The sequence below is a fragment of the Rhinatrema bivittatum genome, chromosome 2, assembly GCF_901001135.1.
Source record: "Rhinatrema bivittatum chromosome 2, aRhiBiv1.1, whole genome shotgun sequence".
Classification (NCBI taxonomy): domain Eukaryota; kingdom Metazoa; phylum Chordata; class Amphibia; order Gymnophiona; family Rhinatrematidae; genus Rhinatrema; species Rhinatrema bivittatum.
This window is the reverse complement of record NC_042616.1, coordinates 169,568,390-169,583,931: the sequence shown is the minus strand read 5'-3', so window position 1 is coordinate 169,583,931 and position 15,542 is coordinate 169,568,390. Positions and strand designations below refer to the sequence as shown.

Here is a 15,542-nt window from a genome sequence, read left to right as displayed (position 1 = left end):
CAATTTGGCCATACATGAAAAAGGAAATTCAACAGAATTGTACACGACAAATCTAAGATTGAAAAAAAGGGTATGCAAATGGTGTGGTGTATCATTCCCTTCCCCCCCCCCTCTCACTTTTCCTCCCCATAGATTCCATTTTAACTATTCCCCCCCCCCCCATTTCCCCAGTTTTCTCTTCTTCTCTCCTTTCCCCTTCAGATTTCTATCACAGCACAACCAGTGTACGCCCCATCTCCCTTTACTCTCCTTCAGGTTCCTCACGACTGTGGGCAAAGCCGTGGCAGGCCAGCACGGGGGGGGAGTAGGTAAGCATGTGCCCCATCCCCTCAGCTGTTCTTCAGTAATCAGGAAATAGCAGAAGTGGAGGAGAAGCAGATAGATTAGGAGCATACGCTTACTGTGGCCCCAAGCTGCCAAGGAGGAAGGGAGGTTGGCCATTAAAACGGGGTAAACCTTTCACCAAATGGATGCTCTACATTCTGGAGACGAACCAGTGGCCACCTTAAGATGAAGCGATTTGTCCAAGAAACCACCCAGCATCAGTGGTAGAAAGAGAACTTGAACTCCGATCTCCCAGCTCCTTATTTTAAGCATTAGGCCACTTCCTTACCCTTAGGTCTCTTATTTTATGGGCCCAGCCATTTCATCCTGTGCGTTTGGGCTTTCAGCTCAATCAGAACCTGTTGCCTTTGGGCTCTGGCACCATAAGCCCTCATTTGCAAATACCCAAAGCTTTTTTTTATTTTATATTCCATCCCAATTCACTTAACCCAGCCACTGCAACAATGGTTTTCAACTAGGGATCACAAACAATGCTGCACTCTGGAATGCAGTAATATGGACCCTAAATCTGGCAACTAGGTATCATTGAGCAATGGTTGGGAAGCTATGAATGCTGCTCTGCAGCATCCCCAGCCAGAACAGGAGTCCTGGCGTAGGAATTGAAACCAGGTCCTCACTTAGCACTGAGACTTGTCTTCATCCCATGCTACAGAACAGCAAGATTAATTAGCTCCCTGCAAAATATTACACAATAGCAAGAGATGAACTTGGGTTATGAGTACAGAGATCATATGGCACTTTCCTTGATCAAAAATTTAATTTATTGGTTGAGAAAGATCCAGGCCCTTCACGAGGGAAGTAACACTTTACTGCAGAGAACAGAAAGATTATCTGCATATTAAGATAGGGCATTGGAGTGCAGGCCATGAGAAGAGGTGGATGCACAGATAAAAGAGCAGTAGCCTTTGAATATAAAGGCAAGCTGATTGCAAGACAAGTCAGGAATGAAAGAAAAGAGGGAAGAGAAACTCAGAAAACTACCTGTCCTTCCTTCTCAGCCAAGGCAGTATAGTATACCTATTCATGCTCATTTCTCTGAAACAATCCTTTATTGTATGAACACTTGCCCTTGCATATTTTATTCTACTAATTTCCACCACCTCTTGGAACTGGACCTGGGGACGACTGAAGTCTTCCGAGAGCCCCTGCTTCACACAGGAGCATGAAGGATGCATGAAAGTCTCCAGGGATCCAACAAGGACAAGAGAACCGGACAATGATTTGGGTGCTTGTCCTGACCCCACCGAGCTGGCCCTACCTGCGTTTGTTCAAAAAGCAAATACCAAAAAATATTAACCATCCTTTTAAGTCTGTAACATAGCACAGACTACTGAAAAGTCAGAGTTCTCTGGAAGGCTGTGTGCAACTCCACGGGGAGCAATGGAGCTTTCTCTGGATCCCTGAGGAAATCTGCACTTTCGAGGCTGGTATTTTTGTGATTGGGCCAACAAAAATGTTTGCATGCAGATCCCATTAGACATTAGCCTTTGAGATATCAATGTGTAAGAACATTCATGTACAAAACCATTTTGTTGGTCCAACAGCAGATATCAGATGCTCCAAGGAATCCAATTTTTCCTAGTAACATAGTACTGATGGCAGAAAAAGAAAATGGTCCATCCAGTCTGCCCAGCAAGTTTCTTATGGTTGTTAACCGTCACGCCATGCAAGTTTTAACTTCATGTTTCTGTTAAGGGTCGTAACTGCTGCACCATGTAGGTTACCCCCAAGCCTTATATATTAACATAGCAACATTTTTACTGTGTCAGGAGCATTCTTGAAAATTCAGTCAATGCTGCTTGATGTGCTTTGCTTTTGAATTTGGCCGTGGAAGCAAGCCTGTTCTTGGAGAAGTCCATTAGCTGCTATTAATTAAGTTGCCTTAGAAAATAGCCACTGCTATTACTAGCATCAGCAGTATGGGATAGACTTAGTTTTTGGGTACTTGCCAGGTTCTTATGGCCTGGATTGGCCACTGTTGGAAACAGGATGCTGGGCTTGATGGACCCTTGGTCTGACCCAGTATGGCATGTTCTTATGTTCACGCATCAGTACCCCAGACCGTAAAAGCCAGGTCCCAAGATGGTTGTTGTCTGAATCCAATTCCCCTCCCCCTATAAGCATATCTATCTCATAAAAAGTCCTGTAATATCTGGTTAAGAAGTCTATTACCCATTCTCTCCCTGTGAAAAGTATCCTATTTAAATATAGCATATCTAGTCTGGTGAGCCTGTAAAACTATTATATTTTTGGTCAGGCCATATTTGCTTTCTCTCTATCTACAACCTAACATAAGGTGTGGTGTAGAATCATAAGGAGAAGAGAGGCCATGAATTGAATGATTCCTGCCCCCAAGCAGCACATGTACTAAAATTACTAGGATGACCTTTGTGCTTTCTGCCTGGCAGAGAATGCCCTTGGTCTCAGGCTTGACAACAGGCCCTTCCCATACTGAAAAACCTTCAGAAAGGGGCATGATCATTAAGGAAGATACAGCAGCTTCCTCCTAATTTGTAGGATGTGTAAAAAAAAAAAAAAAAAAAAGTATCTGATTAGGTCCAGCCTGGAAGGTTGGTTGTATTTGGGCTGGGAGAAAGGAGGTATATTATAGAAAAAAGAGAATACTGCTGAGGATCCACCCAAAATGACTCTGATTAGGTACAGGCACATCTGCTTACCTGGGAACGGTTGAGAACTGCTCGTACGATCAAGACTCATCATGGGAAAGATTTTACTTGAAGTTTCACCAGTTTGATTATTTTAATAAATGTTATGTAATAAACCCTCGAAGGTAAGTTGGAATCAGTTCTTGCACACATCATGTAAATCCAAAATCACAGAATGCAATGGCTTAGATAAAGTTATAGTCCAAAGAAGGCATTTGATGACAGAGGGGGAAAAAAAAAAAAAGCTATCAATGTCTTAGAAATTCTTGCTGGTGAAACATAACATATGCTTATCATAGCTTTGCATTTCCCAGTACATCAGCGGTATACACACCAGTAAAAAACAGTATGGATAATTATTTAGCCGTTTGAAATCAGGAAACATAAAAAAAAAAAGGCTATAAGCTGTTGGCAACCGTTTCTTTGATAGTTATCGCAGGTGTAGGCCCAATGTGAGTCCAGATATAGCCTTTCTCTGGTCGAGTAGGAATCGTAGGAAAGGGAGAAGACCGAGATTTAAAGTATTCAGAAGGTGCGTGGCAAACAAATTCTATGTATTCCATTTTCCTGGGAAGATCTTCATCTGGCCCTAAGGACAGAACCAAAGTGTTAAACTCCGAGCAAGTTTCAGGGGAAATCACGGGCAAGGCCCAGTAAAAATTGCAAAAGCTGTGAGAAAGCATAATATAGAATGTGGTGACTTCACAACTTTGTTATTATCTCAGCAAAGGTAATGTTTCAGCATATATTTGTTGTACTCTAAAAATATTTAAGGGGGGGGGGGGGCACTAGAATTTGAAAAGAACAGTTGCTTGAAAAAGAAAAAAAAAAGTGTTTCCTATCAGTAGGAAAATCTCCTATAAACTAAGAGCTGGGTGTTTTGGCTACTCAAACCTGTCTCCAGTTCACAACTAGAATAAAAGCAGAAGTCATGGAAAATCTAGAGAGGGACTATACCATAAAGCCATAAAGAATTTAATACAATCCTGATTTTTACATCAGCTGCATAGCCACAGCCAGAATCATGTCTGCATCTGCAGAAATCCAGCAAGAAGCTCCTGTTCACACTGGGACATTCTCCTTCTTTGAAGTAGTACAGGGTCACACACGGCTCCCACCAAATACGGACACAAACAGCAGTGCAACGCATGCATTTTAATGAAGGACAGGCTTATTCAAGAGCAGATCACTTATACCCATTTTGCAACATGAAAACTTTGGACCCTGAATGAAATATGTTTATAAGAAAGAGAAATAAGGGTGAGCATCTTTTTTTAATTGTATTTTTAGCTCAGCGGTTTCCTGCTGCTCTTTTGGACTTCGAGATCAATCAGACCTAGCCTCTACCAGGCAACGGTGTCATAAGCTTTTGTTTGCATCTATCCAGAATGCTTTCCCCTCTTTGTATAACCTTTCCTAGCCCAGCCATTACAGGGACAGTCCTCAGCCGAGAGCCATAGACCAAGATTCCCCCTGGAACACCGTGCATGTGCACCTTTGACCCAGCCAGTAGGTGTCACTATTGAGCAATGGTTGAGACGTCCCCTGTTCTTTAGGGGCCGAAAGTCATTTGAATTAAAAGGCATCACAAAATATAAAGAGGTACAAAGGATGATTATTAAATTATATCCAGGGATAATCATAAATAAGGAAGTCATCAGGACTATGGAGACCTACAATACTGAAGAGGTCCAGCATCAGAAACAGCAGCGCCAGCTTCTCCACCTCCACCTGTGTTGGGGGTGGCAGTTCAGTCTCCATTCTCATTCAACACATTAAGGTGGAAATGATCATGCGAGCTTTTAATTACATGGCCACCTGTCTACTATGAATTAGATCAAGACCATGATTAACTTCCTACAGACCACAGAAAAAGGACTTTCAGAAATTAGAGAATAAACTCCATCTTAGGTTATACCATAACAATTCAGGAGCAGTTTAATATTTTATAATTTCTGAGGCAAAGAGAAGCTTCATTTTTTTTTGGTTTTTATTATTTAAAAAATGTGTAGGTCGCATTTGCCAATGTCCTAAGCGGCTTCCAACAAAACATTACTATGAAAGTCTACATTCAATAGGCTGCAAAGTGTTGGAACTCACCTATGATATATGACGCAGGGTCAAATTCGTCCTTGGGGCTGTGTGACGTAGGGATGAGCCAAGTTAAGGCTGCACTCTTCTCACAATACTGATCCTGAATAAAGCCCCTGATCTGAGCGTAATATGTTTTTCCATCCTGCTCATCAATAACTGAAACAACATCTCCAATTTGATAATACACTCCCTGAAACAAAATACAGTTTACATATGGCATGCCTGACAAAGGGAATATGGTTATTTCTCACTGCCCAAACATGGGCTCGGTCCCTCTCATTCTAAGCAAGCATTCTCTGCAGACTGCCCTGATGATGGTGCAGACTCCACCTTTCCTGAACTCAACGCTAAAGTAAAGCTTCCCAAATGTGTTGCAAAGGTGCCATTAAAGGGGTGCAGAGCCTTTATTTAAAATCAGTTCTAGCCCGCACCCTCCAAATAGTTTGGGGCGGAGTATAAATCTACATACATAAAAATGCAACAGACAAAATGAAAAACATACAGTACTCAGATAAATAAAATCAGACTACTTTGTGCTGCAAGCAAATAGTTCTTAACTAAGGTCACTTGATGGTCAGGAATCTTAAAGGCCTGTTTGAACAAAAAGGTTTTCAGAGCTTGCTTGAATATTTTAGCATCAAAAATGCTGCATTCTGCCACACAAAAGACTGATGGCACCAATTCCATCATGTCCTGAGTGTTTGGAGATGAATCACTCAATTCAACTAATTGCCTGATCTCAAGCTTTCACAATGCATCTGTGACTCCAACGCAATAACCATTATCACAGAAAAGAACAGCAATGTTAGAAAGCAAAAAAAAGGACTTTGCATACATGTGTTTCTTCCACTTTAATCCCCCCAAAACTCCAGCATGACTTTTTCCATATCCTATTTGATTTTCAGAAACAATGAACCAAGATGCATATTCAAACAAAACATAGTAAGCAATCTGCTCAAGTGTATAGCACAGGAAAACTGCAGAAAAACAGAGCATTTTAACTTCAAACAGCTCCCTGTTATTAACCATAAGCTCATTGTCTCAATTTAACTCCCTCCCGCCTTTGAGGTTTCTCTAGCATCCTCTTATTCAATTCTTTGACATCTTAAAATAGAAAAACATGAATATGCAATCTAAATCTTTATCGTGGGTAATTTGAGTCCAAATAAGTTATAAAAGACATATTACTAAGTACAGTGTTCTTTACAATCAAAGGTAGTACATCTATATAGGCCTGCCAAACCTGTAACACCATTTCTAAATGTTTTCCCGGTATCACTTTCACAGTTAAATATTCTAACATGAAACGTTTTGTCATATTGGATTTCCATTGCGTTAAAGTAGGATAAATTTCCCAAACACAGTTATGTAAGATAGTTTTCTTGGCTATTAATGTAGCCTTGTCGAAAAATAGCTTACTCTTGGGGTCTAGTTTAGGTGAAAAACTATTGTAATCCCCAAAAAGCCAACACGAGAGGTCCATGGGCATCTTTGCTTTAAGCAAAGAACCCACGAAAGTTTGAATCCTGTTCCAGAAGTTCTGAATCTTAAGACATTGCCAAAAATTATGTGTATAATCCCCATTAGCACTAGTATATTTCTAACACGTACGTGTCCCACATAATGTGGCTCGGTACGCTTTTTCCTGAGAAACAAAAGCTGGCATAAAAATTTGAACTGTGTTTCCCTTAATACTTTCTGTAATTTTGTCTATAATTTTAAAACAAATGTTGGAACTCTTGCATCAGAGTAAAATCCAACCAGTTATTCCATATGTTCAAAAGAACCTCTCTTGGCTGAATAGTTAATCTGTTAAATTTAGCACACGAAGATTTTTTTTCACTTGTTGCTTGTTAGAACTTCCTCTGATGCCCCATATTTACCAAATTATGGGTTTCTTTTGATCAAATCCAGCATATGATTCTTTAAAGCTTTCACATGAATCTTAAGACCGCTTTCTCAAAACCCCACCCTTGCTTTCAGAAAGTTTATAGAACAAATGCATGGACCACGCTTTAAAGCAGAATACGAATACCAGTCTTCCCCAACGACTGGGCACAATGCCTGTATTACTAGATTTGGTCAACAAATGAAAAATTGAAGCTGTTAACTGTATCCAAGCTGTTGAAGTTGGGGGGCCTAGATGAGTTTTGGGCTACCACGGGGTTACTACCACACCTCTTGTTTTATGTAACTGCTTTTCTGCACTTTTGTTAAATGGTAAAGTTTCACCCCTGTTTCTTGTGAACCAGCATGATGGGACCACCGTCTTGAATGTTGGTATATAAAAAACTTAAATAAATAAATAAAATAAATAAACCTCTTATTTCTGCTTTCAATGTAACCTGGTAATGATAAATTAGAGTATATGGTTAAGATATGAACTAGAAGTATTGAAGGCATCTAAATATGTTGCAAGATTAGTTTAGCTGCAAGATGGAAACTATTTGTCACCTCCAGATAGCACTTTCTTCCCCCAGACTGGAAGCCAGGTGCGCACTCAGTCACCAAATACTAAGGCTGGCCAGTCTCTTCAGGCTGTATCACCACCAAGAAGGGTTGCAGAGCCAGGAAAATTTCTCTTTCCTTTTCAACAGCCATCGGCATCAACAACACTGTTGCCAGCCTCTTTCTTCAGGGCATTCTCCCACCCTCTAACCAACTTTAATCTCCCGTAGGGAAGCAAACAGTACTAAGTTCTAGGCCAACACACCAGCTCATTCATAACTATCAAAGGGGGCCTTTTCAAATTACCAGGAAAGGGAGAGTTCAGTTAGAAAACTAATTCAACCTTAGGATCTTTTTATACCACAAACCTTTTAAGGCATCTTTCCCTCTCATTTTCAATGAAAAAAAGAAACAGGTGGGCCCAGGAGCAAGTTTCATAAACTGTTTCCTGCCAGCTGTTCTCTTTAGTGTGGTGCAGAGGCACTGCGGGGACATTTTCAGTAAGAACGCCTGCTTTAAAAGAAATCTTAGGCACATTATGGTGCTCTTGGACAGCTGGACTTGAATGCAGTCTCGGTGTTAGGTTTTCCCAGCCATATCAGTGAGGGAATACAAATCAGGGGAGGAAACAGGGTCAAACTGGAGGCATTCATTGGAGAACTAGCCCTTCTCATAGCAGAATATTGCTTTTTTATGTAATAACTTTATCCAAAGCAGTTTAGAGTCAGAGCACAGAACTCTGTTTCAGAGCATTCATGTGGACATCATCTGGTGAAAACTGATGGCCAAATTAGCTGAATGCTGGACTTCCAGTTATGCTCTGAGGAGATCAGACGTGTTTTGCTGAGCTCCTACAGGGTCTATTCATTAACATTTCTGATTTAATACAGATTTATTGGCCACCTTTATCGATTCCTTTGGAAAGAAGTTCACCGTCAGTGGTCCAATCTGTTGCTAGACCGTTTTTTGCCTTACTGTGGCTTTATTTGGCTCCCAGATTGTTGACTCAAAGGTTTTGGCATGCCTACCAGAAGTCTCAGTGTGCAGCGTGGGGAATCATAGGGTGTTGCACTCAATATGAACTGAGACTATCTTTGAATGTCTTGCTGGATCCATTTCTGCTTAGGAAAGCATTGCTGCTTTTATTTATTTATTTATTTTTACCAGGTCACTTGGGATTTCTGATAGCTGAGCAACAGCTTGTACAAGTGGCTGCAGAGAGAATGCTGTCCTCACTTTTTTCAGTATATTTGTTCTTCGTACTCAAAGACTGTCAAAGAGGACATGCCGAAGTTTTCCCCTGGACGGTGTTATACAGCTCGTTGAACCTTTTTGCATTATTAATAGATGTTGCGGATACTGATGACTAGGTTTGGATACAGGGTTGGTGTGCAATGGCTGGTCTGGAAGTGGCTTATGCAAGGGGAGGGGGTTGGGATAGAGGAGGGGGTTACAAGGTAGTATTTACAGGGCTGTGCCCCTGGTCTCGATTTATTTCCCACTGGGGGTAACCTCAATGAGTAGGCTGGTTTGGGTTAGTTTAGATAGGGGGCTTGGTAGATTGGGGATGTGCTTTCTGGGTGGAGGGGGGTTAATAATAATAATATTAAGGGATAGTTTAAGGTTCTCAGGTGGTTTTCCTTAACCCAGGCAGTTTGCTTCTTATGTGAGGATAAGAGGGTTAAATGGCATGTTTACATTGTACTCAATGTCTACTAACTATGACCAAATTCCTATTTTATACCACTTATAAGACGCTACTGTGTAATTTTGACCATCATAATAGGTATCATTGTGTGGCGTTATACAGCCATTATCACTCTGCCTTATAGATAATCATAGGTCAGTCCATTGTGTTGGAACTCTATTTTTTCAATTTTTTATGTGCTTCTCTCACCCGTGAAATTAAAATCTGTAATCATATAAATTCTTAATGATTCAAGACATTTATCTTAATTGCTGATTCCACACGCTGTTTTTCTGCTTTTTGTTTCCACTGCTGTAAACCAACCAAGATTGTTCTGCCCAAACTTTGCAGCAATGTGAAGGTATCCACACTGCTATCTTCATTCCCGACACTGTACGGTGTTTCAGACTCTAATATCCTTCATCAAAGGCTTGTATGTGCATTTTTCAGCGGCATGGCGTTTCTCGGCGTTGTTCCTTACTCTTCTCCTGGTCTTTCCTGTTTTTAGACCTGAGGAATGTGGGCCTGCCAGAGCAGTTTTTCTAATGGGTGGAAGCCATGTATGCCACCCCTAAAGCCAGTCTCTTGATAAATGGGGTGCTTTCGCCCTTCTTTCCCATAGCAAGAGGTATAAAACAAGGGTATCCCCTATCCCTGCTACTTTTTGACTTAGCTACTGAACCCCTAGTGGCCCCGATTAGACAGAAACTGGATATAATGGGTTTTCGGTTTGGAACTAGTACGCATACCATATCCCTTTATGCGGACAATATTCTGATTTTCCTATCAAATCCATGGGTATCTGGCCTGGCTTGCTTCAGGTGTATACAAATTATGCTGCTTATTCAGGTATAAAGTGAATTATGATAAATCACAAATTTTTCCTATTGGTCTTCATGTGGTTATCCCTGTCTGGCAAATTTTCAGGTAGTGGTGAATGATTTTTTTGTATCTGGGGATTTATATACCAAGAGAATTAAAAAACCTTTTTTCTAAAAACTATGATGGATTGTTGGCTAAAGTTAAAACTGATTTTCAGAAATGGGTAGACCTACCCATCTCCTTGGCAGGACATATCAACCTTATTAAGATGACTATCTTGCCAAATGTGCTGGCGAAGAGTTTTGATAATTTGCATGGCATGCTATTAAAATTCATATGGAAGTATCGCCGAGCACATATTAAATTCAGCCAGTTATGGCTTCCCCAAAACAGGGTGGGATGGCGCTTCCTAATTTTAGAATTTATTACCGGGCTGCCAGGCTACAGCCCTTAAGGTCTGATTGCGGCATAAAATGGTGGCCTGGCGATCCTTGAAGCAACTGCAGTTTGATGATGCATTTGGAATACAGAGCAACTTTTCTAAAGAGAAAAGAGACCAGAGATAGTCCTCTCCTGACACACACACTTAAGATCTGGAAGCAGATTCAGAGGCTCCTGGGGATAGGAGATGACACTTTGAAATTGATTGCTCCCATATATGACGACAATACAATAGTGTCAGGGCTCACTTTCTCTTCTGCTTTTAAAAAGAGTGGAGACTGTGGTTTATACAGTTTAGCACAATTGTGGAATGACTGACAATTTCAAACTTTGAGTCCCTACGTATGGATGACGACCTCCCTGTGCATACACGTCAATTATTTGTAGTTGTGAACTGCAATCTTTACTTTTTTTGGACCTGGCCACTACCATTCCAGAAATGAATGGGATGCAGAAGTATTTGTCGGACCCAGAGGCATCTATAAAAGGCACCACGTAGGCTTATTGGGGAATATTGCATTGGAAGTTTGATGCTGAGACGCCTTTGGGACTGATACACCAGTGGAATGAGGCCTTGAGAGTTTTGCTTAATGCACAAGTGTGGAAAACTATATGGTTCAACGCACACCGCAGTTCCATGTGCCAATGTTGTGTTGAGTTGTCTACATATAGCCCGATATGTTGGAGAGTGTGTGGGGAAAGGGGCTCCAATATATACATATGCAAGCAGTTCTGGAACAAATTGACAGAAGAAATTGCTGATATAATTTGCCTACCAATATTTCTTGCACCTATTATTGGCCTCTTAGGGCAATGGGAGGGCTCTTTAGCACCTCGAAAGTTCAGGCATTTGGTTGGCTGCTTGTTGCTGGTAGAACACTTTACCATAGCCACCTTTTGGAAGCAAAATTCATGTATAGTGCACTGGCGGAAGCAAGTGTGGAATATTGCAGATATAGAAAGAGTTAGATATACACTGAGGCATGAGCAATTTAAGTACAATGCCATCTGGGGCCCATATCACAAATACTTCAAAGAACAGGATAGGTGAATTTTTTTTTTTTTTTTATAACATAACAGTGCTGATTATACTTTGTACTGGAGGGAAATTTTTAGTAGTTACTCTACTGGATTGCAGCCTCCCTGAACAGTTGTGACGGATCTATACAGAGCTTATGTACAATGCTTATTAATTTGCCTTGTCTGTTGCTTATGTACTATACACTGTACCTGCTTGCTGGAAAATCTAATAAAGAGTTTAAAAAAAAAGTTAATTGAATGCTCATGTAGTTACTGGATTCTGCCCTACACTTTTTCACATTTTACCAGTATATCAGTGACCAGCAAAAGACAAAGCCTAATGCTAGAAGCCCACCTGTATTCACATGATGCCTTCAAGGTGCTATAAAACTCATCTTTATATGGCCCAATCCAGAAGAAAATGCACTGCATAAATTTTACCCCAGTGTTTAAAGGAAACACAGTCACATAGCACAATCTCCTTCACATTCAGCGACTCTCACTCCTGAATAACTGAAGACTACAGATGCATACCTTATGGAAGATGGATTCAGCTGTAATTATAGTGGACACAACTTCTGGAGCCTTAATAGGCTAAAAGGCAAACAAAAAAAAAAAAAAAGTTATGGTGAGTTCCAGGTTTTTGTTTCCTGCCAATACATACAAACATGGATGTTTCTAGGTAACCCTTCCTCCTTGACAAGAATATGCAGCAGATAAAGACTGAAAGATCTATCTAGTCTGCCTATTCTGCTTTTTTTTTTGTGTACTATAGACCCCATTTGACCTCTGGCTTTAAACTTCACTTCCTCTGTGCTTGTTCCAGGCTTTCTTGAATACCATTACCCTTTTGGCCTCCACTACCTCCATCTGAAGGCCAATCCATGCATTCACCAACTTTTCTGTGAGGAAATATTTCCTCATGTTACTCCGTGATGCCCTTATTCTAGAACTTTCTTTCCATTGAAAAATAGAGTAGTGTTGTCTACAAAAATACTATTCTAACCCAACACTATTATAATAGTTTCAGCTACACAAAAACCTGCAGGTCAGACTCAAGGCTACGAGCAGCAGAAGATACCTATCAAAGATAATGAAATTAAACACAAAACAATTTTCAAAATTCTTCATCCTGAATGAAATTACATTTAAACATCTCTGCTTAAGTGCCTTCCCCACCCCCACAACCACTTCTTTTAAAGAACAGAGCAAAACAGCACCAAGGAGAGATTACTGTATAAAATGCATTTAATTTAAGCCCTTGACCAGGATCCCCAGGCATCCTGCTGGAAGGAGAGCAACTTGGGGATCAAAGACGGCCCTGCGATTTACTGCGACTCCCCATAATAGGATCGAGGGGAGAGCAATGCAGAACAACAATTGCCCCTTTCCTGGCACTTCTTCCTCCAGTCCTCTATTTTGTAGCCCAGCAGATTCCCTTCTTCTCTGCCGGGCTTTCTGATCACACAGAGCCAAACTTCTGCTGAGCTTCTGCTGGCATGAGCCTTTGTTTGCAGCCACCTTGTGTTTTCTCCCACCAGTGACCAGCTGAGCAGCACGGACAGCAGATCCTTCCAGCATCTGCTACAAGGAAATGCTTATTATCAGTCAACTTTTTTCTATGTCACTGTTTTATATGGTTGTATTCTCACCTTGCACTTTCATTTGGGTGAAACAAAACTCAATTCAATGACCGACTGATGATGGCATCAGATGACACCCCCTGGTCTGGGCTCACTGGAGTGCACTATGTTTTATCATTAGGAATGTTCAGAGGCTGTTAGAGGTATAGTGAGCGCTAAGAGGGTTCTTTCCTCAAAGGGGATGAGCAATCTGGGCGTATATATATAGTGCTTCCATGAGGAACTGGGAGTCGTCATAGCCTGGAGCCAGAAGGGCTCTGGGTTGCTTTGTGTATCTTTTGCTGGGAGCCAGGGAGGGCAGCAAGCAGTAGTATCTTATCTTGGCGTTCTGAGATCTGTGGAAGAGAAGGGTTCTCTTCCGCATGTGGCAAGTATCAACTCAAGAAGATCTTACCACCAGAAAGCAGTGGAAGGATATGTCCTGGGCAATCCAGCCAAGTGGGAGTATTTCAGCGTGGAACAAGGGAATTCTGCAGATTTTCTTGTGTAGGGCAGAACATATAAAAGCTTTAAAGGGATTTCCTGGGATCCTAATATGGAACTAAATTTAAGCAGCATAAGACTAGTGTCTGTATAAATGATCTGCTGATATTCTAGAAGAAACCGGATTCTATTTTTGGATCTAATATCTTTGGACTGTGGTGTGATTCTCTCTGCTTGACTACTGGATTTTTTTTTTTCAGTAAACTTTCTGTTTTAGCACACACGCTGGTGTGGACTGGTTTTGTCTGGTGAGCCCTTGAGCCCCACAATACGAAGCCGTGCCTGGTCTTCCAGGGGCTGCTCCAAATGGGTTAGTGCTCTGTAGCCTCTGAAAGTAACCCCCTTGCCAAGGGGCGGCCAGGAGGAGGGTCACACGGTGTTATGCTTGAGTGATGTCTGGGACTCTCCCCCCCCCCCAGAGGTTGTAAATGCTGCCGCCGCTGCAGGGTCCCCCAAGGAGCAGGAGTCAGGGAGCCAGGATTCCTCCCGAGCTGTCGCTGGTCCATCAAGCCAGCCTCCATTCTGCCTCTTAAGATGAAGGGAGAGCTTTGTGAGCAGAGACATTTAAGGAAGGGAATCGAGCTCGTAAAACTGATCACCTCAAAATTAAACTTTGTTTTGGGGCTTTTTTTTTTTTGTTATAGGCTGGTATCAAGTGTGTGTGGGAGAGGTTTAAACCCAATTAAGATCAAATTTTTAAGAGTATTTATTGTATATTTTTGTTTAACTATGCACATCACTATGGAAGTTCTCTTTTTGTTGTTGTGGTAATTGTTTATTTTCCAGTATAACCAACAATGTACATACTGATATCAGAAATGTACAGATATGCATAGTCATCATTGTATACACAACCACCAGCGTATACGTCTTAAAAGTGCAAGAACATAACCAGAACAAGGATTAATCCCAAATATGCCCGCTACCGCCTGTGCAATAGCGATCCAGGGTTTCACATCCTTCTGCCCGTGCCAAAGTAAATTGGGAATATTGAGTCCTCCCCTTACCTTGTCCCTGTAGAGTATTTGACGGGAGACCCTGGGAGGTTTCCTCTTCCATATAAAACGAAAAATCTTTCTCTGCCATATACGCATTGCTCCCTCCGGGTCCTCGACAGGCAATGTTTGAAACAAGTGGTAATACATTCATTTTGATCACCGCGATCCTGCCAAACCACGAAATATCTGATCTATCCCACCTATCCATATCTTGTTGTATTTGGTTGATTAAGGGATCATAGTTTAACTGGTACAGGTGGTCAAGATTAGTTCCAATTTTGACTCCTAGATATTTTACATAATTTTTAGCCAAACGGAATGGCAGAGAACCCCCCTCTGCTGACAGAGAAACGTTCAATATTTCAGACTTGTAGGTATTGATTTTAAAACCTGATAATCGCCCAAATTGAGTGAGTTCTTCCAAAAGGGTCTGTAAAGATTTCCCCGGGTCTGATATAGTAAACAACAAGTCATCCGCAAAGAGCGACATCTTGTAGTCAGTCGCTCCTATACGAATTCCCCTGTATCTGAACATGGTTCCTCACTCTAGCCGCCAGCGGTTCAAGCGATAGGGCAAATAGAAGAGGTGATAGGGGGCAGCCCTGCCTAGTCCCTCGTTTAACCTCAAAAGGGGAAGTTCTCTTTTTAAACTGGAATAGTGATTAATAACTTGTTAAATTAAATGTGTGCAATTCTAACAAACAGTCTATTCATAGAAAGGTAAAAAAAAAAAAATACAAAGCATAAAATCACCTTGATGTTTTGCTGATCAGCAGCAGGATCCTACCAGGCAAAGAATGGCTCCCTAAAGGGCAGATTTCCCCAATCCTGGAGCGCTCTAGCTAATGTCTGACCTTCCCACATATACCTGACCTCAGCAGCAGATACAAGACAG

At 41.4% G+C, this 15,542-nt stretch overlaps 1 protein-coding gene across 3 annotated transcripts in view; it reads right to left on the bottom strand.

Annotated features, from left to right (window-relative positions):
- Window positions 1-3,091: 3,091 nt before the first annotated feature.
- Window positions 3,092-15,542, bottom strand: part of GATAD1 (GATA zinc finger domain containing 1) — a 47,604-nt gene continuing 35,153 nt past the window's right edge. For all 3 annotated transcript variants that reach the window (XM_029588862.1, XM_029588861.1, XM_029588860.1), the window contains exons 4-6: window positions 12,058-12,117; window positions 5,112-5,295; window positions 3,092-3,600 (exon numbers count right to left, since the gene is read on the bottom strand). In XM_029588862.1, the coding sequence (XP_029444722.1) occupies window positions 3,410-3,600; window positions 5,112-5,295; window positions 12,058-12,117 (435 nt within the window). In that variant the 3' untranslated portion in view covers window positions 3,092-3,409. The remainder of the gene's footprint in view (window positions 3,601-5,111; window positions 5,296-12,057; window positions 12,118-15,542) is intronic.